General features: G+C 47.7%; 1 protein-coding gene across 1 annotated transcript; it reads right to left on the reverse strand.

Moving 5' to 3' along the window:
• Window positions 1-558: 558 nt before the first annotated feature.
• On the reverse strand, window positions 559-13,964 carry UMOD (uromodulin). Its single transcript, XM_061152954.1, has 10 exons — window positions 13,871-13,964; window positions 11,980-12,756; window positions 11,777-11,884; window positions 10,358-10,566; window positions 9,269-9,417; window positions 6,736-6,981; window positions 3,721-3,883; window positions 3,047-3,128; window positions 1,884-1,925; window positions 559-769 (listed from the first exon to the last, which is right to left on the reverse strand). The coding sequence occupies exons 1-10, from the start codon at window positions 13,962-13,964 to the stop codon at window positions 708-710; spliced, it is 1,932 nt and encodes a 643-aa protein (XP_061008937.1). The 3' UTR covers window positions 559-707.
• Between the last annotated feature and the right edge of the window lie 425 nt (window positions 13,965-14,389).

Here is a 14,389-nt window from a genome sequence, read left to right on the forward strand (position 1 = left end):
AATGAACCCTGGGAGGGTATCACAATTATCCCCATAATATAGAAGCAGCAGCCTCCTGTTGTACCCTCCATTTCTGCAATGCCCGACAGACTTATGATTACTTGTTCAAGTTCTTTTCCCCTGGCAGGCCTTAAGCTCTGGGAAGGCAGAGATTGTTTACAGCTGTATCCCCAGTACATTGCTTGGATCATAGTAAGTGACCAGCAAATATTTCTTGACTGACTGAAAGGATAGATGGATGGATAAAGTTCAGAGACAGTGTGCATTTTATTTAAGCTCATAAAATCAGAGCTGAACCCAGTCTGTGACCAGACCAAGAAGTCCATGAGGGCAGGAATGGAGTCTGGTTTTTCTCACCATCAGATCCTTAGCACCACGGACAGTGCCAACATGGAGCAGGAGCACAATAAATACTTGTTGAATGAATGAATGACTCACGGACTGAGCTTTTTTTAATTATTATTTTGCAACACCCTTCAAGGAGATAGGGACCTTATGAACAGACATATCACAAGTCCAATTTTGAGAGAAAGCATTTAAAGACACAGGCTGTTTTTCTATAGCAAAGATTAAAGGGGAGAAAAATAGGAGCAGAGTGACTGAAGTGTGGGCTCCTTTATCAGCGGGTGGAGTGCTAGCATGCATAGCCTCGCCAGTCAATAGGAAGTGAGTTGGTAGCCACAGAGTACTGGATTTCTGGCCACTGATCACGGAGGCGTCAGGGTCAAAGTGGCCGACAGAAGCAGAGGCAGCCAGACCTGCAGGAGCCCTGAAAAGAAAGAGATTACAGGGTTGCTCCTAGCAACCTGGTGTGCACATTTTATGTGCAAAACTAACAAAAAATGCCTCCTCTAAACTGACGGGTTAGGAAAGGACATGTTCTTTGAGTGGATCAGTTAGAAAAAGGAAGTTTTTTAATCGCTTCTCAGCCTTTTGGCTAAGATCAAGTGTAGAAAAAGGAAGTTTTTTCTTTATCTGCCCTGAAAACCAGTTAGAAAAAGGTGCCCTGCCAGATGGGCCAATCTGAAAAAGGCAGCCTTTCTGCAGGCACTAGCTGGTATCCACTCAAAAGGGTACTCCTGTGCAGTGACCAAACTACTCAACCTTGGTGACCTTGAGGGATAGTCACAAAGGGCAAGCCTCTTGGGGTACCTTGCCTCTCCAGGACTGGGCTCACTGATACTGGGATGAACTAGCTCATGTCAAACACTAGGTTGGTGTAACAACCCACTCAGATCTAGGTGCCAAGAGCCAAGCAGAGCAACAGTTACACAGATTCACTTTTTATCCAGATTTTCAGACAATTCAGCGGCCATAAAAGTCAAGGGCCATTAAAATGCTGCCAGTCTCCGGTCTTTGTGGTCAGAGGAGCAGAGAAGCAGAAAACAGAGTGTTTTGTTTGTCTGCCTGTTCATCCTGGCACCAAACATCCTGACAAAGGTGTTAGAGATACATCTTGAAGCTTCAGGAAACGCCCAAGATGCAGATCACAACACAGCGTGCTTGTCCACTACGTCCAGGTGTGTAACAAGCATGCGTATGTCTGCATATGCAGATTCACACACAAGCAGCTGCAGCTGTCATGACGTTTGTGTGTGAGTGTGACTATATGCATGTGACCTCGTGGACGTGTCTGAAAAAGTCTAGGTGACGTCTGCTCTTGTGCACCCATCTGTGTGTGCCTGTGTCCATGTGCACTGTCGTGGGACAGCACAGGTGTGTGTGCACATGTGCAGCCCCAGGTCCAACACTTCCACAAATGCAGTCACCTCTTCAGAGCTCAGGCCAAGCAGGCCGGGCACTCCAGGACACCCTAGGCCAACAGATAAAAGCCCCAGATGGAGGTTTGGGTCAAATCCCTGTGCTCCAGGATCTGAACTTACCCAAGCTACTGGGAGCAGCCCTTGACACTGCAGCCTGGCCCCCTGTGGGAGGAAACAGAAGGATCAGCCTGGGAGAAGCCCCTTCCATCTGCTCTTCCTTGCAGCCAGAGTGTGGTCTTTTTGAAACCCCAGTCTGATCATCTCACTCTGCTGCTTGGATCTCTTGGGAGCTGCCGTCTACTTTCAGGAGAAAGGGCCCAAAACCTTAGCAAGAACTACATGTCATTTATAGTTGAAGTAGAAGAAGGAGAAAGGGAAGGGGAAGGAGAAGAAGAAAAAAGAGAAGTACTATCATTGGAAGGACTGATGTTGAAGCTGAAACTCCAATACTTTGGCCACCTCATGCGAAGAGCTGACTCATTTGAAAAGACCCTGATGCTGGGAAAGATTGAGGGCAGGAGGAGAAGGGGATGACAGAGGATGAGATGGTTGGATGGCATCACCGACTCAACGGACATGAGTCTGGGTAAACTGCGGGAGTCGGTGATGGACAGGGAGGCCTGGCGTGCTGCGGTTCATGGGGTCACAAAGAGTCGGACACGACTGAGTGACTGAACTGAACTGATAAGGCCTCATGTGGTCTGGTCCCCCACCTCCATCAGCTCACCCGCACCAACCTCTCCTCCTCCTCTAGCACCCTGGGTTCCCTCCTGCTCAGGCCTTTTGCTCATTCTCTACTCTCTCCCTGGGATGCCTCCCTCTTTTCCGCTTCTCCTGACCCCTGTTACTTAATCCTTTCTCAGTTTCCAAACCTCACTTCCTTTCTCCCCCAATCCTCCAAATTAGGTCTGCTTCCCCTGCGGCAAGAGCTCAGAGTTCCTGATCCATCTTCACGCCTGCACTTATCACAACTCCAGAGACACAAGATTATTTAAATGATGTCTCCTCTACGGGTCCATAAGTGGCACACGAGCTGGGCTTGTACCCACTGTTGCTCATCCTGAGACCCCAGCCACTAACACAAGGCAGGCATGAGAAGACAGCTGTGCAATGAATGAGACCTGCAGGAGGAAGGCAGCTTATAGACTACCTCGCCCCACAGGATTTACTTGCTCTGGTTCTTCAGATCCCGGTAAGATCCCAAGTGCCAGGTTCTCTCAGCTCTCCTCATCTCCAGAGAACATTTTTCACCGCGAACATGGAGAGGGGAGTGGCCTTCTTACCCTTCCGTGTGATGGGACCCAAGTTCAGGACCCGGGTTTGGTCTATGATGCTCCCACTGCGGAATCTGGTCTCAGGGCAGGTCTGCAGAGAGAGGGTGACAAAGAAACCTTTCCACAAGAGAGACTGAATGAGGCCCTGCCATGGAAACCTGGGTGCCCCCTTTGTAAGAGCAACCTCTTGCCTTGGGCTGGGATTTGAGGATGGTAGAGGCAGGGGTTGTTAGGAGAACTGTATACATGGGTTCCTGTCCCAGCTCTGCCATCTGTTAGATGTATGATCTTAGAAAAGTCACTTACATTTTCCAAGCCTCTCTCCCCATATGGAAAAGGGGGCTGGTAAAATACCTCCCTTATAGAGTTGTTGTGAAGTATCTAAAAGTTAACACACGCAAGTTGTACACAGTGCTTAAAAATGTCAGTTTCTGCTATTAGCACACAAGCTTGCAGATAAGTGAGAGATTTACCAGCCTACTGCAGCGCCCTGATCTCACCCAGCCTCCCCACAGCCTAGTCTCCTGTCTGGCCAGGCCAGCCTCATCTTATAGCTCTGTCTACCCCTGCACTAAAATGAAAATACGGCAGAGATGTTTGTTTTCTTTTAACGTGTGGCCAAGCGTCTTCAGTGGGGTGTGAGGGTGTGGCAAGCAGACTGAGGGAAGAGAGGTCTGACTCACAGGTCGGCACTTTTCATTCACGGTGTCACAGAGATACACTTCACAATGCAGGTACACCAGATCGTAGTTTCCAGCAAAACGGAACATCTGGACAGAAAACCGGCCCTGAGGGGACTCCCCATTTTCCTCCACTTGGATGGTTGAGTCCGCAGTGCGTGGACATCTGGGAAGCATACATCATACATCATATAAGCAAACACTCTGGGGCCAGGCTTCCTGGGCTCAGATCTCACTCTATCACTTATCAGCTGTGTGACTATGGGCAATTTACTCAGTCTCCCTAAGCCTGCTGCCCTATCTATGTGTGAGGAATAATAATTTTAGTTTGCATCATAAAGATAGCTGCGACAATTGAATGAGTTAAATTGTCAGCATGGGCCATACAATAGGCGCTACATGTATGTGACTCTAAAATACAAATGTAATCAGTTCAGAGCTTAAACTATCCTCAAGTAAGCACTTTCTGATTTCCCAGGAAATGGCATTCAGGAGTCATTACCTACCATTTATTGGCTACCTCCTAGTGCCTGGTGTTAATTCTCACATTGGAAACATCTCAGCACTGAAGGCCGCTGGCCAAACTGGGCTGTGTGTTTGCTCATCAGCATACATTATTACCCAGCGCACCCAAACACACAGATAGAAACTCAAAACTGCATGTGCAGAGACTCATGTGTACTGGGCTGGATCAGGGCATGCAGGCACCCTGAGCAGGCAAATCAGGCACCCCGTCTGCTCTTTGACACTATCTGCTCAAAATGGACTTAAAAAGGGGGCTGAAGGCGTCAGACCAAGAAGGGAACTCCTCGGGATGGTGTTCACTTTGTTCTGTGTCCCCCACAATTCAAATCTGACTCCATTTGGCAAAAGACAAGCCCTGTGGTTAAGGGGACCCACCTTCCAAAAAGCAGAGAGAGTGGAGGCCAGCACTGCCCTTGGTAGCCCCAGGCAGTCAACCCAAGAAAGGTGCCTACGTGTCTCCCCCAGCCCCTAAGCACCTCCCCAATTCATCTCCTCCTTACACCCCTGTGATATTCTGAGTGTCTCACAGACTGGCAGTCCTCAGCCCAGTTCCCACCCATGACACGGCAGACACAGAGGGCCACAGCCAGCATTTCTTCATGCTTCGTTTTCAAGACTTTGTAAGCTTTTCATAATGCACATGCTCTACCTTTATACTCAGAAGAAAAAAAACAAAGCTTAAAAATCCCTGCACAGTAGGCTTTCTTCTTGCCTGTTTCACATATAAGAACATAAATAGACAGATGAGCTGACTCGTGTCTTGAACTAAGAAACAGCAAACCCATGCTATGAACCCAAGTCTCCATGATGTCCCAGTTAAGGTCACGTCAGCATTTTTCAAATTTTAGTTCTTTTAGCCTTATACAGAAACCACCGCCCTGAATGTTTTCCAGTTTACCAATATTTGTACTATTATTTTACATTATTATATTATTATTACTACTTTCTTCAAATCTGCATATGTTTTTGTTGAACTACATTTATTTTTTAAAAATATCATGACCACAAATAGCAAACCGAGGGCTTCCCAGGTGGCAAAAAAAAAAAAAAAAAAAAAAAACCTCCACCTGCCAATGCAGGAGATGCAAGAGATGAGGGTTCCATCCTGAGGTCAGGAAGATCCCCTGGAGTAGGAAATGGCAACCCACTTCAGTACTCCTGCCTGCAGACTTAACGTGGACAGAGGAGCCTGGCAGGCTACAGTCCGTGGGGTCACAAAGAAGTGAACGACTGAGAACACAGCACATTACTTGCCATAAATAAAACACGACCATACAAACACAGTCAGATACTGCTATTACATTTTACTTCAACACTGTTGATTGTAAAAGACCCCCAAAAGACTTCTGTTCTCCTTTCCTTTGGTTGTAAAGGGAGATTAGCAAATAACAGAAGTGTGAACACCAGATGAGCACCCAACTGAGCCTTTTCCCCTTGATGCGACCAGGCGGATTCTAAAAAAACTGAGGCAGAAATAGGTCAGGGTCTCCTGGGAATGCTTTCTCTGACTGCACTATTAAAAACAGCAAATCCCCTCCCTTTTCCCTATTTCATTTTTTTCTCTAAAGCCCCGTCATCATTAACATGCCATGGATGGTACTTTCGTTTAATTGTTGTTCTCCCCACTTAGAATATCAGCTATAAGGGTGCAGAGACTTTTGTCTCCTATTCACTGTTATCCACATAGCCTGGCACCCAGTGAGCTTTCAAAAATATCTGTTCGATTTATGAATGAAAATGTGAACTACTTTCTCGCAGTGTGGTTCCTGTTTCCCTAATGTGCTTGAGTCAAAAGTAGTCCATCTGTGTCCTCCCTGTTTCAACTGACTCTTGTCTAACCATGCCTCTGCTGTACTCCCAGCCAAGTGCCAGCCTGCTCCTGTCCAGGGCCTGCCTTTCCATCGGGTTCCTCATCCTTTTCTGAATCCTAGACCCCCTCTGCCATCTGGTGAAGCCCATGCATTCCTCCTCAAAAGTAATGCTTTAAATGCATACAGTAAATTACATAAGATAATAAAGAAAACCAATTAAATATAATTCTTAAAATATTAAACTTAATATGTTATATATTTACATTTCTAGATATAGATATCTACATATTTACAAGTCCATATATTTGATATATATCAAATAATAAGATCTAGTAGAAATTCTAATACTATAATATAGTAACTAAAAATACTGACTTGTATGCTGCTGCTGCTAAGTCACGTCAGTCGTGTCTGACTCTTCGTGACCCCATGGACTGTAGCCTACCAGGCTACATGGGATTCTCCAGGCAAGAGTACTGGAGTGGGTTGCCATTGCCTTCTCCAACTGACTTGTATAAATGTCTTCAAATGTCCTGCTAATACTTTTCTGGTTTGTTGCCTATATCATAATGAATGACAGTGCTAAATTTCAGCTAGAGGTGAATGAATGTGAAGATGTACTTTGTACCCATCCAAGTCTAAAGACCCTCCACGGCCCCAAATTCCATCCGACGGGCCTTACCTGTCCTGGATGATGAAGTATTTCAAGGGGTCTGTGGCATTGCTGCTGGGAGTGGCATAGCAGTTGGTCATGAGCAGTACAAACCGGGACAAGTCGCCCCCGTCCAGCATGGTACCGACGTAGAGAAACGCCTCGGTGGACAGGGTCACGGAGGAGCCTTGGTAGGGCTGTGTGTAGGCAGGGCTCTGGAAAAGTGCCATCCGCACGGTGAATGTGCCGGTCCCGCCCATGCTGATATTGAGGGCGCTGCAGGGGGAGAGAGGCTGGTGAGAGAACCAGAACCAAAAACAGCAACAGATAGGCCACTCTCTCTGATCTGCATTCCTGGGCAGTCCCTGGCAGTTATTTGGATTTTTATCCAGCAACAGGACTGGAATCCACCAACCATTGCTCTGCAAAACACAATAATCACACACAGGTCACTTAGGGATCTTGTTGAAATGCAGATTCTGGATCTGTAGCTTTGGGATAGGGCTCCAGGTTCTGCATTTCTAATAAGCTCCCAGGTGATGCTGCTGCTTCTGATCCAGAGATCATATTTTTCTGTAACATGTCCACGCCCTCACATGGTGGCCTTTATCCAAGAAGTGCAGCAAATGCATTCTCAAGGGAATAACCTAGATTCTTTTTTTTTTAATCTTAATATAGAACAGTTTTAAAAGATGAGCTATGAGTCCTACAGGCCTTAGAGTTCTGGCTCCACCTACAGCAGAAGATTAGGATTTTTAAAATGCATTATTTTAAATCACATTAAAAACAGCCACACTGATGGCAACTCCATGGGGATTATCCTACAAAGGACACTGAAAGACTGATGCCCCAGGAAAGGGGGTACATAAGAACAGTAATGCGGAAGTCCATTTTAGAGGTGAATACTGGGTTATTTGTTTGGACTTGGTGTTCGACTGGGGTGAGATTTCTAGCTTAAGCCAGAGAGAGATCTGCATACAGATGTTTTGTTCCCTGGGAACCTATCAGGTCTGGGACATGGCCACATTGCTCCAGAGCACTTCTTGGCCAGGTGATATTCCACACAGAGGCAGACAAGGAGCAACTGTCTTCCTTCAAGTCAGCCGAGCACCTTCATCAGCATCAGGTGCCCTTCCCCAAGTCTGGCTGGCCCAGAAAACACGTGCCCATGGACAAGCTTCAAAGAAGAGGTCATGGTAGAGTGGAGGCTCTATGCCTGACGGCCCGGCTTTGAATCCCAGCTCTGTAACTTACTATCGTCTACCACTTTGGACAAGCTACCAAACTTTCTTTGAACTTCAATTTCAATAATAATACTAACACCTTATAGGCCATGCTAAGATTTCAATGAGGTGTTCCATGTAGAGCACTTAGCACAATGCCTGACATATGGTCAGCTCTTGATAAACACCTGTTATTATCACAACTATTATTTTTTCCCCAGTATCTGCATCACTGGCTTGTGATTCATCCTATTCAGAAATTTTCAAGTTTATTTAGCAACAGGATCCTTTAATTTTTTTAAGTAATAAAATTGATAAAGAAGATGTGGTACATATACACAATGGAATACTACTCAGCTATAAAAAAGGATGCAATAATGCCATTTGCAGCACATGGAAGAAACTAGAGATTGTCATACTAAGTAAAGTCAGAAAGAGAAAGATAAATATTATATGATATCACTTACATGTAGAATCTAAAATATGGCACAAGTGAAGCAATCTATGAAACAGAAATAGACTCACAGATATATAGAACGGACTTGTGGCTGTCAGGGGAAGGGGGATGGAGTGGGGGGTTGGGGTTAGCAAATTTAAGCTATTATACACAGAATGGATAAACAGCAAGGTCCTACTGTATAGCACTGGAAACTAGAATCAATAACCTATGATAAACCATAATGGAAAAGAATATTAAAAAAAGAGAATGTATAAAAATTAACACAACACTGTAAATCAACTATACTTCAATTAAAAAAATTAAATTAAAATTTAAAAAGTTCTCTGGTTCACATCCCCAAATCACCTCCTTAAAGACCTTCACACTCCAAGAAGCATAATTTGTAAACCCCTCTTTATTCAAATTTCTCCTATTTACAGAGAAAGAAACTGAGGTCCAAACACGGGGTACAATTTGCCCAGTCCCACAGCAGGTCTGAACTGAGACCACCTCCCTTCTTTCCTCTGGTCCAACAACCCTACCGCTCAGATAAACCAGGGACCTTAATATTGGTTTCACCTCTGCAGACCACTTTTGTGCTTCTAAGAAAGACAGTACATTACTGCTAAATCTATTTCACACACAAGAAGACTGATGCCTAGAACAGGGCTATCAATTTCCCAAAGCCATTTGTGTGATAGAGCCAGGATTTGAAAGTGGGCTCCAGATTTCCTAGCTGGGCTCCTCATGGACTCTTTTTGGAGTCCAACACTGCCTCCCAGCTGACCGCCTCCAATCAACTCCTTATTGGTGGCAGCTGACAGAGAAGCTGAGGTCCTGGTGGCCAAGGGTTTGTGGGGTGGAGTTGGCCAGGGACACTGGGGACCCTCTCTAGCCGCACCTGACCATTGGCTGCAGTGAGGTCTTCAGACTGACTTTCATGTCCAGGGGATAGGAGCATGCAAAGTTGATTCTGATGTTGAGGTCACGGATGATGATCTCATCTGCCAGGTAGAGAGTGTTGCTGTATGTGGCGTGGGTCTCATTCCTCTGTATTGGGGTAAGAAGGTGGGGGAAGGAAGGGTGTAAAAGGCATAGAATCTGAGTAGGTTTCAAAACCAAAGGCATTGGAACTGCTGAAAGTGCCCTCCCAGTTTCCATGAGCACGAGTCATGAGCTAGGCACCCCCCGCCCAAGCTGAATGTCCCTACGGCATCTTTGCATGGATCCTTCAATGACCCTGAGAGGTAGGATGACCACCTCCCTAATATAGATGGGAGTTCATGGGAACTGGGTAACTTATCCATGGTACAGGGGGTCTAAGAAGCCTGGACTCTTCCCATCACCTCATGCCTCCTCTCGCACATGCCAAAAGACTAAAAATCACATTCTGAGTCATCATTAATGGTAGATCATCAAAAAGTCATATTTGGCAAATGACAATTATTTCCTTGTTTCTTGCGTCTTTTTTTTTTTTTTTCCTCTGTGCAGGATGAGGGAGATGCGAGGAAGCAGAACCCACTCACACAGATATTTACCTCTGGGTCATTTTGGAGGAGGCTTCTGTAGCTGAGGCCCTGGCTCTCTGAACACTGAAGGTGCAGACCCTGCCTCCCAGGAACCATCAGAGACAAAAAGATCTGCTTCTGAACTCAGTGCTTGTACCTACTGGCTTAGAATTGCCCTGTTGCGGCATTACCTTTCCCATCTGTCAAACAGGGAACTATCACTATAGATTGTCCTCTTTATTTGAAACTGACATTTATTGAGCACTTACTTCGTGCCAGTCACTGTCCTAATCACTTTGCACATAGTAACTCCTTTAACTCTCCTAACCCTATGAAGGAGTTACTATCACTCCATTTTCAGCAGAGGAAGCTGAGCCACATCCAGGTTAAATAACTCACCCAGTTCACACAACTAGTAAGTGGTGGGGCTGGGCTTGACCCAGGCAGTGCTCCGACCCTGCCCCACACCGGCCAGAACGTACCGTCATCACTGTCCCACAGGGGCCAGCCCTGGCTGGAGTCACCACAGACATCCAGTCCCGGTCACCCCTCTCAGGGAAGCCTGAGCACTGGCTGTCATGCAGGTACATGAAGACCTTCTCAAAGCCCAGACTCTTCAGCTGGCACTTGCTCAGGGACAACTTAATGTCATCAACCCCACATTCCAGCCTGCGCTCCAGGAGGGAGAGATCTGAAACAGTCAGGGAAGGCAGGATTGGAGGCCTGTGACCACAGTTTAGGGTTCAGCACATCCCCAGGGCCCGGGTCCAGCTAGCCGGGTTGGCCACCAGCTGGGGGTACTCAGAGTCATGCGTGGTCTCCCCTCTCAGAGAGGTGGAGACATGAGACTGGGTTCCCAGCATCACTGGATGGATCCGTGTAACTAACCAGGAGCTCATGTTACTCTAAGTATAGGCTGTATGCAACAAAAAGTAACACATTTGGGTCATTCACTGCTCTCTCTGTGTATTCAGACATGTCCAACTCTTTGCAACTCTATGGACAGACTGTAGCCTGCCAGACTCCACAGCCCCAGCATTAAATAACATTGAATCCTAGTAAAACAAAACAAATAACAAGCAAACAAAGCTAATAAGTTAATGGCAATTTCTTTCCATCCTTCTGTATCAAGGGGACGGTCCCCAAGATTTGCTAATATTTTTATTATTAACACCATACACTTGCTAATTTTCCTTGAAACCACAGAGAGCAGACCTCTGGTTAAGTATTTGCAGCATATAAAGAGATCCAGTTAGATTTTTAAAATTAAAGTATTACATAGTTTATGTAGTAAATGAAGTTTAACAACTTTCATTGTATTCATTATCAGCTACTGCCTATCTAAGGTGTTACTTGCCACAGATAAGTCACAGTAGTGAACTTCAACAGCCCAAGTTTACTGAAAAGAAGGTTGTGACTAAGACCAAGACTGAAATTTGGGAAACACTAGCCTGCTTCAATCATTACGTATACAGGGAAACAGGTTTAGAGATGGCCAGGGCTCTGCTCAGGGTCCTCAGCTGGTCAATGGAGGGTCCAGTCCAAGAAACCCCAGACTGCTGGCCAGGCCTGTGTTCTTGTGCTGTGGGAATACAGCTCAGGTTAGCCCTTGGCCAACAGGTGGCAACCTCCTGCTTATCCATCCCGGTGTTGGGGGCCTCAGAAGCAAGCCTGGGGGTGGGGTTGTTCCTCAAGCTCTGGGAACTTACGGGTCAACCAAGGGGAGACTCCAGGAACCCAGAGAGCTTCTTGCTGATTTTAATGGGTATTACTGGCCTGACTTTCCACTCAGATTGGATAAGATGCAGTCCTTGGGTCATCCCCACAGGCCCCCAATTCACACACAGGAATTGCGGTCCCTGGCATTTCTGAGCACCACCCCGCCTCCCCACCGGCCTCACCGGTGACGTTGGAGTCCTGTTGGCACCGGCAGTGCCATTCGCCATTATCCGATTTGCAGTCCTCGTCCACACGGCACTCCTCACACGTCCCCTCCACAGAGCTGGGGTCTGCAGGGCCACAGATACAGGCAACAAGGATGAGCTCCAGGCTCTCGGGGCGCCCACAGGGCCCGGGGTGGGGCTGCTGGGAGACACCCGCTCACCTGTGCAGTAAGCCAGATGGCACTCAGGGGGCGCCGTCAGATTGTACACGTAGTAGCCGCCGGCACAGGCCTTCACTTGGACCGGCGCGTCCCACAGGCAGCAGTCGCCGCTCCAGTGCGCGCAGGCCACGCGGTTCACGATGCCCTCGTCGCTCGACGGGTGCGTGCCGTTGAGCCACATAGGCGCGGCCGTGTTGCAGTGCAGGGTGGGCACGCAGGTCTCGGGCAGGCGCACGCCGCCCTGGCCCACGAAGCGGTACCAGCCGCCCAGACTGACATCACAGACGTAGCCGGGGCCGTACTCTGCGCTGCGCCAGTATTCGTCCAGAATGCGATGCGCCTGGCACGGGTCAGCGCACACGAGCGCGTCGCCCTCCTGCACGCAGTCTAGCCCGGGCCCGCAGGAGCCCGGGGAACACTCACAGTGCCGTCCGTCCCCCCGGTAGCCCGCGGGACACACGCACGAGTAGTTGCCCTCGCCATTGACACAGGTGGCCAGGGCGTGGCAGCGGCTGAGCCCTGGTTCTGCACACTCGTCCACGTCCACGCAGCCGAGCCCCGGGCTCAGGAGGAAACCTTCGGGGCAGACGCACGTGTAGGAGCCCAGCGTGTTCACGCAGCTGCTGCTGGTGGAGCAGTTGTGTGCCCCCGGAATGGCGCATTCGTCCAGATCCGCACACTCGAGGCCGTCGCCAGAGAAGCCCTCCTGGCAGGCGCAGGTCGTGGCAGCCCCGTCCACCGTACAAGTGGCGTTGGCGTGACATTCAGAGCAGCTTTCTGCAGACAGAAAAGCCCAAATTCAGAGTGGGGGCCGCTAGGCCACTGTTCACCAAGAGACTCTTTCCATGGTCCTTAGGGGTCTTTAAGATATAGCAGACCCCCTTCAAAAGAAACAAATCAACCTTCCCTGATGTCTAAACACCCGCCTGCATTCTTGTGTAAAGCACTGCATTCAAGCTGTATCGTCTTTTCAAACATCCACCTTTCCACCCCCAGAGGAATAATGCAGAGTTCTTGACACTTCGGTAAGGATTTAGGGAACCCTGTCACCCCTTCCCCAACTTGATATATTCTATGCCTCTTGCTCAGATCTCCTTCCCTTGGACCCCCTCTCTACCTAGCAATAGTACCCACACTTCGTGTGTTCCTCTGTGACAATAACAGTAAAGATGTCATCTATCAAGCACTTAGGATATGCCAGACACTGGGATAGGCATTTTCTATCCATTGTCTCACAGAATCCTCTCCAGTGGCCCTGGAAAATGACTTTTGTATTTAGCCATATTTTAAAGGTGAGGAAACTTGAAATTCAGAAGGTTTAAGCTACTTGCTTCATTGGTAAGCAGCAGAGCCAGGACACAAATGGAGGTTGCAGGACCACAGTGTGTGTGCTCCACGATGACACAATGGTATTTACTCTGCTCCAGAGAGCTCCAGTTGGGGTTTGTGTAGAGGTGTCTAGCTCCCTTCTCCAAGAAAAAGCTAACAGCAATATGCAACCCAATGGAAGGGTCACTTATGTATGAAAGGGGATGTCTTTGGGTACCACCCGGGTATGTTCACATCTCTCGTGTGGTTGAGTATGTTGACCTTCCAGTAAAGTGCCAGGGGGGCTTAGTGATGTTCTAAACTTTGGTTTCTCAATATGTGATCCAAGGATCACACCATCAGCATCATCTGGGAGCTTGTTAGAATGCAGAGTCTCAGGCCCCACCCCAGGTCTACTGAATCAGAATCTGCATTTTAGTAAAATTCCTGGGTGATTTCTATGTACATTAAAGTATAAGAAATGAATTTAGAATAAAGACTATGCAAATCCCAAGTATAAAAGGAGAGGGACTGAGACCTCTCTGCTAATGGTGACACTGCTCTCTACACACACAGCACTCACTTGCAGATGAGGCGTCAGTTGCTGCAGGTATGATGACCCAAGAGGTCACCGCCACTGCCATCCACATCAAGGTCGGAGAGAAAAGACACTTCATCCTTTCTGCTCCTCACAGCTTCTTCTGTTCTGGGAAGACTTTCCCAAAGGCAAGGAAAGGCTGGCCTCTTGAAATTTCCTCCCCTTCCCTGATCCCTGAAGTCCTGTGAACAGAGACAAATGAGATAAACACATGATGGAACTCCATTCCCCACAGTTGGGAAAAGTGCTTTGGTTGTGCACTATGCAAGTCCAGGAGATGCCATTTATGTGAACCACAAAAAGTGCGTAGTGCTGTGGTCCTTGCTTTGGTAAAGATTTCCCCTCTGTGGCCTTACTCTTAATTCCCACCACATCCCAGCCTCAGCTCCCCAAGTCTCAGTGCATTTGAAACAGCTGAGTCTCTCATCTGGAGCAGGAACCTGCAAGATGGGGCGGGGTGGGGGGGATGTTCTGGACTCACCATTTTATTGGACGCACCCTTGG

This window comes from Dama dama, chromosome 10 (assembly GCF_033118175.1).
Source record: "Dama dama isolate Ldn47 chromosome 10, ASM3311817v1, whole genome shotgun sequence".
Taxonomy (NCBI): Eukaryota; Metazoa; Chordata; class Mammalia; order Artiodactyla; family Cervidae; genus Dama; species Dama dama.

What these genes read in the sequence shown, in the direction of transcription:
- UMOD (XM_061152954.1), bottom strand. Translation starts at nt 13,964, where the DNA reads ATGAAGTGTCTTTTCTCTCCGACCTTGATGTGGATGGCAGTGGCGGTG. An exon ending in CCTGTGGGACAGTGATGACG is followed by an intron (nt 9,418 to 10,357) that starts GTACGTTCTGGC and finishes ACCCCAATACAG; the next exon opens with AGGAATGAGACCCACGCCAC. An exon ending in GGCTGCTCCCAGTAGCTTGG is followed by an intron (nt 770 to 1,883) that starts GTAAGTTCAGAT and finishes CTTTCTTTTCAG; the next exon opens with GGCTCCTGCAGGTCTGGCTG.